Source organism: Trachurus trachurus (genome assembly GCF_905171665.1).
Source record: "Trachurus trachurus genome assembly, chromosome: 3".
NCBI lineage: Eukaryota > Metazoa > Chordata > Actinopteri > Carangiformes > Carangidae > Trachurus > Trachurus trachurus.
Window position 1 is genome coordinate 1816639 of NC_139893.1, and position 6413 is coordinate 1823051.

At 40.4% G+C, this 6413-nt stretch overlaps 1 protein-coding gene across 1 annotated transcript in view; it reads left to right on the forward strand.

Moving 5' to 3' along the window:
• Positions 1-3689: 3689 nt before the first annotated feature.
• Positions 3690-6413, forward strand: part of cyp19a1a (cytochrome P450, family 19, subfamily A, polypeptide 1a) — a gene marked incomplete at both ends in the record, with an annotated part of 14257 nt that continues 11533 nt past the window's right edge. Inside the window, 2 exons of the mRNA XM_083995300.1 lie at positions 3690-3915; positions 5531-5681. Of these exons, the coding sequence (XP_083851426.1) occupies positions 3690-3915; positions 5531-5681 (377 nt within the window). The remainder of the gene's footprint in view (positions 3916-5530; positions 5682-6413) is intronic.

A 6413-nucleotide genomic window follows, 5' to 3' on the forward strand; every position in this document is an offset into this window, starting at 1 on the left:
CACATAGACTACAGAGCTCCGCAGCACTGCTCCTCTCCTTCTCACAGCTTCACTTTTCATTCAAACTAATTCAACTGCCACAAGATTTCATCAATGAGACCAACATTCTGCTAAATAGACACGGCGGTAAACGTCTAAAAAACCTGCGGGTATGTTTATTAGCGAGGGTTTTCTCTACCGCGATGAGCACGGACGCCTGCCCGGCCAAGGAGGCCTGCAGACGGGCTCTGCCTGTGTGAGGCGCCGCTGGAGCTCCGGAGCTCCGGTGCTCCGGTGGTCCAGCGTTACGTCGGTCCGGCGAACAACGTCGCCCCGGCGGTACGTCGCTCCTCACACAGGTACAGCTTCACTTACATGAAACGTCGGCGTAAACTTCTAAATAAAACTCAGTAAAGTGGCGCGACAGCGCTAAAACATGCAGGGAAAAAGCAGGAAGTAGTCCGCTCCGCTCTCCGCTGTGACACCAGGCACAACAGAGCAGCATGGGAGGAGGCGGGGCCGGCTGGAGCCGAGACCTCGGCATGACCATGTAGGGGAGTCCGGCACGCCATGACGTAGACGCGAGCTCATGTCAAAAAAAACTCAGCGCAACCGAGTGTTAACAGGTGTGCAGAGAAATCCCAATTATCTAGCAGGGTTTACCCCCAAATGCATTAACCTCAGGATATGACACTTCCACGGCCTCTAGAACCATTATCCAACATTTTAAACATATATAAAAGTCTGAAAAGCTGGAAAAGCATAATAGGTCCCCTTTAATCGTCATGGGCTTCTAGTCCTGTGTGGTGGGCGCTGTATTTTGGTCTTTTGCTCTGTTATGCACGTGGACGTTTCTGGGTGGAGACTGGAGAGCGAGAGAGTCGCGGGAGAGCATAGATATCTATGGTGAAAGAGTCTGTGTTTTCTCTCCAGCCAATGACAGAGCTCAGGTGAAGCTACGAGGCTCAGGGCTGCTAGCTGCACTAGCTGTCTCTGATGCTAACGAGTGCTAGCAGCTAGCACGTCTCTCTCTCTCAGCAGCAGCATCAGGACCACAAAGAAAAAGAAAAAAACAGTCTGAGTGAAGCTCTGGAGCCGCGGACCGATTCCCCACCGTCACCGACAACTAAAGCCTCCACAGGTAACAAGTATGAGGGCCGTTGTAGTGAGCTAGCTCGATGCTAACTTCGGTTAGCGGTAGCGGTTAGCATCCGAAGCTAACACCGTCTTCCCAGCTCAACACAACGACATAACAACATAACACCGGATTCTCCCGGTGTTGGTGACGGTCGGCTATCGGCCCACGGCTCCACTCAGAGCTTCACTTAGACTGTATTTCCTTTCCTTTGTTGTCATGACAACCGCTGCTGTCTGGGGCAGGAGGCTACACAGCTTAGCCCCAGAGGAGGGGCCCAGTTTCAACGTTTTGTTTACAAACTGCAACAAACAAAAATCCAGACTCTACTTTTAATGTTGACAAAAAGCTTTCAAAATGTTTTATTCATCTTTTATTGAGTCTACACTGCAAAAACTCAAAATCTTTCCAAGAATATTTGTCTTATTTCTTGTCAAACTAATCTCTTTCCACTTAAAGCAGCCATACCATCTCCTAAAAAATAACTTGTTTTTAGATCATTTTCACTTGTTTCAAACTAAATTTCAACTGAAATAAGTAGAAAAATCTGCCAGGAAGCAAGTTTTTTGTGCTTGTAATAAGAAAGAAAAACTTGCTCCACTATCAGATTTTTCTACTTATTTCAAGTGGAAAATGTGCTTGAAAAAAGTAAAAAGTGTCTAAAAACAAGTTACTTTTCAATGTGATAAGTCTTATTTTAAGTATAATGAGATTTATTTTGACTAGAAATGACATTTTGACTAGAAATAAGACAAATATTCATGGTAAGATTTTGAATTTTTGCAGTGCATATTAACTTTTGTTATGATTCAGCATCTAAAATGAGACCAAACTGAAGGATGTGGTCAAACTCTGCCAGAAAACGACTGGCACTCGCCTGAATGACCTTCACAGTGTTTTATCAGAGGCCAAGGGCCGTTGTACCAAACCCTCTCCATCCTCTTCATGCAGAGTTTCAGCTTCTTTACTTTCCCTTGTCAGGCCAAATCAAATAGATATCTGAAATCCTTTGTTCCACCTGTTTTTTAGATAAGCTGTAGGCGAGACTGTTGGGAACGATGCACTATAGTGTAATTTGTGATGACTCTATGTAGCCTATTTATTTCTATTATTTGTGTCTGCTATGTAAGATTTCACTGTGTCTGAACTTCTGCTGCAAACCTAACTGCCTTTTGGGGACATTAAAGATGTTCAAATCTAGAGAGATGTCTACTCTCCTCCTGCACATTTTATTCTGTCATTATCTTTATCTGTTGCACTTTGTAGTTTGGCCTTGGTCTCTCTCTCTCTCTGTGTGTTTCCAGAGATCCTGCAGAGCTCCATCTCTCTGCACCAACCACCACCTGCGTTTTCTTTTTTTTACTGTAACTCTACACAATAAATTCTTCTGCTGTTTTGTATGTAGACCACTGAATGTGCTGCAACTCTGTGTTGGTTGGGATGTAGGCTACACTGTCTACATTGTGTTTGTGGGAAAAGAGGCTTGTTTATGGTGTTACGTGCAGCGGCTGTCGTCCGTCTGCCGTCTGCCCAATTTCACGTGAATGCAGCATGAAAAATACGACTGAGTTGCTTGAGATATACAACCACAACGCTAGATGGAGGAATTCCTACACAATGGACCTTTAAGTGTAACGTTTTGGGCACCTGCCCTTCGTCAGACATGAAGAGAAAAAGTGAAGACGCACTGTAAGTACAGTAATCCCTAAGGTCACCTGATACAATCAGGCGACACAACGTTACCACACAGAGTTGTTTTAGAGGGAAATACAGAGACTGCTTGATGAAAAACTGTCCCTGAAGGCAACGTGCATCAGTGGTTTTGCATGAATTTCCCTCTAAAACAACTCTGTGTGGTAACGTTGTGTTATTATCTCATAGCGTGGTGAATGTGCAGGTCACAACTTGTCCACCAGAGCGTTGTGGAGTTGTTGGATTGTGTGTTTGATGAGTTTGATGAGAGAAACCAAGAAATCCTATAATGAGCCTCCGTAGCGTAGCTCTGAGCAGCTCACGGCTCTGCTCCGCCGTTCTAAAAACAGCTTGCACCGACAATTAAAGGTAACGAACCTACTGCTATGACTATAGGGATTATGGCAATGGGCCAATTTGACAGAATGTTGAACTCTCCCTTTAAAGGGAAAACTGAAAAGTTCTTTAATAGGTATCTCAGAAGAATAACTATCCACAGCACAGCAAGGAGAGAACTGCAGAGAAGAATAAAGTCACTCCTATTCCTAAAACTGAGTGTGAAGGCTGTTTGATGATCAAAGGATGAGCAGCTCCAGAGTCTCATCATCAGAAAGTCAAACAGAGGAGATAACACACACACCACCTTCCTCCTCCTCCTCCTCCTCCTCCTCCTCCTCCTCCTCCTCCTCCTCCTCCTCAAGGCTCCTCCTCACCCAGCGCCTCAAGGCTGTGTGTGTGTGCGTGTCTGTGTCTACGTGTGTGTGTTTACCTCTGAGGCTCTTTGTTGTGGCGTGTGTGTTACCCTGACCTGGCTCAGCACCGATATAAAGCAGCGTCTTGGTGCTGAAGCAGCTGCTCTAACACTCAGCTCAGCTCTTCCATCATGGCTTTGGTCCCTTCGGCCTGTCACCTGCCGCTCTCTTCTCCCCCCGACTCGCTCCTTCTGACCGACGTGTCTGTGTCTATCTCTGCTGCGTCCTCCAACGCCACCGCCGTGCAGCCGCCGGGCGTCTCCGTGGCAACCAGGACCCTCATCCTGCTGGCCGGGCTGCTGCTGGTCGCATGGAGTCACACGGACATGAGGAGGAAGAAGACGACGATGGTCCCAGGTGGGTTCATGCTACTTTTAATACGACAATATAGCCTGCACTGCAAAAAGTCAAAATCTTTCCAAGAATATTTGTCTTATTTCTTGTCAAAATGTCTAATTTCTAGTCAAAACTAATCTCTTTCCACTTAAAATAAGACTCATCACCTAAAAAATGTACAATTTTCACTTGAAATAAGTAGAAAAATCTGCCAGTGAAAGCAGGTTTTTTGTGCTTGTAATAAGGAAGAAAAACTTGCTCCACTATCAGATTTTTCTACTTATTTCAAGTGAAAATCTGCTTGAAAAAAGTAAAAAGTGTCTAAAAAACAAGCTACTTTTTATGTGATGAGTCTTATTTTTAGTATAAATAGATTTGTTTTGACCAGAAATTATATTTTAATTAGAAATAAGACAAATATTCTTGGTAAGATTTTAAGTTTTTGCAGTGTAGGTGTTGATGTGTGGACGAGCTTATAACTGCACTGGTTTGCATCACTTCATCTATAATATAATCTATATATAACTATAATACAATCTACATGTTGTTGTCTGCTCTGGTTCCAGTTCCTCCTTGCTTGTAATAAGAAAGAAAAACTTGCTCCACTGTCAAATTTTTCTACTTATTTCAAGTGAAAATCTGCTTGAAAGAAGTAAAAAAAGTGTCTTATTTTAAGTATTATGAGATGTGTTTTGACTAGAAATTACATTTTGACTAGAAATGAGACAAAAATTATTTTTGCAGTGTGACTTAGTTTTTTGTGCCTCTATCTATCTTTGTAATCTATGCAGACTTTTTTTATCATTTTCACTTGTTCCGAACAAATGTTCACTTGAAATAAGTAGAAAAAAGTTTTTTGTGTTTGTAATAAGAAAGAAAAACTTGCTCCACTATCATATACTTATTTCAAGTGAAAATATGCTCGAAAAAAGTAAAAAGTGTCTAAAAACAAGCTGCTTTTTAATGTTATGAGTCTTATTTTAAGTATTATGAGATTTGTTTTGACTAGAAATGACATTTTGACTAGAAATAAGACAAATATTCTTGCTAAGGGACCACAATGGAAATAAGACGATGGCTTTTTTGTGTTTTAACCCTTTGTCAGCAGTTGTGTTGACGTATGTTTTTTGTTTTTAAAACATTCTGTATGTTGCCAATAAAGATGTCTGTCTATCTATCTATCTATCTATCTATCTATCTATCTATCTATCTATCTATCTATCTATCTATCTATCTATCTATCTATCTATCTATCTATCTATCTATCTATCTATCTATCTATCTATCTATCTATGTCTTTCTTTCAAACCCTCTGTCTCTTTTTTCTCTCTTTTTCTTCTTTCTTTCTTCTACCCCTTCATCTGTATTTTAACTTCTTTCTTTCTTTCTTTCTTTCTTTCTTTCTTTCCCTCTCTATCTATCTACGTCTTTCTATCTATCATCCCCCTCTCTCTCTTTTTCTTCTTTCTTCGAACCATTGTAGCATTGCTATAGCAGACTCTTTCAGCAGACTTACAAGAACATAAGTTGATGTTAAATATATAAGATTTTGAGTTTTTGCAGTGTGACTTATTTTCTATTGAATGACTTTTCTCTTGTGCAAAACAAACCATTGAACCTGACGCCTCGTCCTCAGGTCCGTCCTTCTGTCTGGGTCTGGGGCCTCTTCTCTCCTACATCCGGTTCATCTGGACCGGGATCGGCACCGCCAGCAACTACTACAACAACAAGTACGGCGACGTGGTGAGAGTCTGGATCGACGGAGAGGAAACGCTCGTCATCAGCCGGTCGGTTTACACAGAGCACACTGCAAAAACTCAAAATCTTACCAAGAATATTTGTCTTATTTCTAGTCAAAATGTCTAATTTCTAGTCAAAACAAATCTCATTCTACTTAAACTAAGACTCATCACATTAAAAGCAGCTTGTTTTTAGACACTTTTTACTTCTTTCAAGCAGATTTTCATAGTGTTTGCTATATTGCTATATTTAGATTTTAATGCATTTTAGCAACACTGAGCAGGACTGGTCCTAAAAAAACAAAAAGCTTTTCTTCTAAATAATCTGACAAATTATGTAAAAAATGTAAAGAAACAATAGACAATAGTGTTGCATTGGAAAAGCAAATTACATTTATTTCACATTTGAGTCTTTTGTAGTTAGATTTTTATGAAAAAATACCAGTTACACCATTTGACACTGGGTGACATCACGCCATTGACCTGAATATAATTAATATAAAATATTTATTCAAGCTCCTTTTCCAGGATGAACATTTTTTATACACTGCAAAAATTCAAAATCTTACCAAGAATCATTGTCTTATTTATAGTCAAAATAATCTAATTATACTTAAAATAAGACTCATCACATAAAAAGCAGCTTGTTTTTAGACACTTTTTAATTTTTTCTAGCAAATTTTCCACTTTAAATAAGTAAAAAAATTAAGCTCTCACTTTTCTACTTATTTCAAGTGAAAATTAGTTTGAAACAAATGAAAATTATCTGAAAACAAGTTC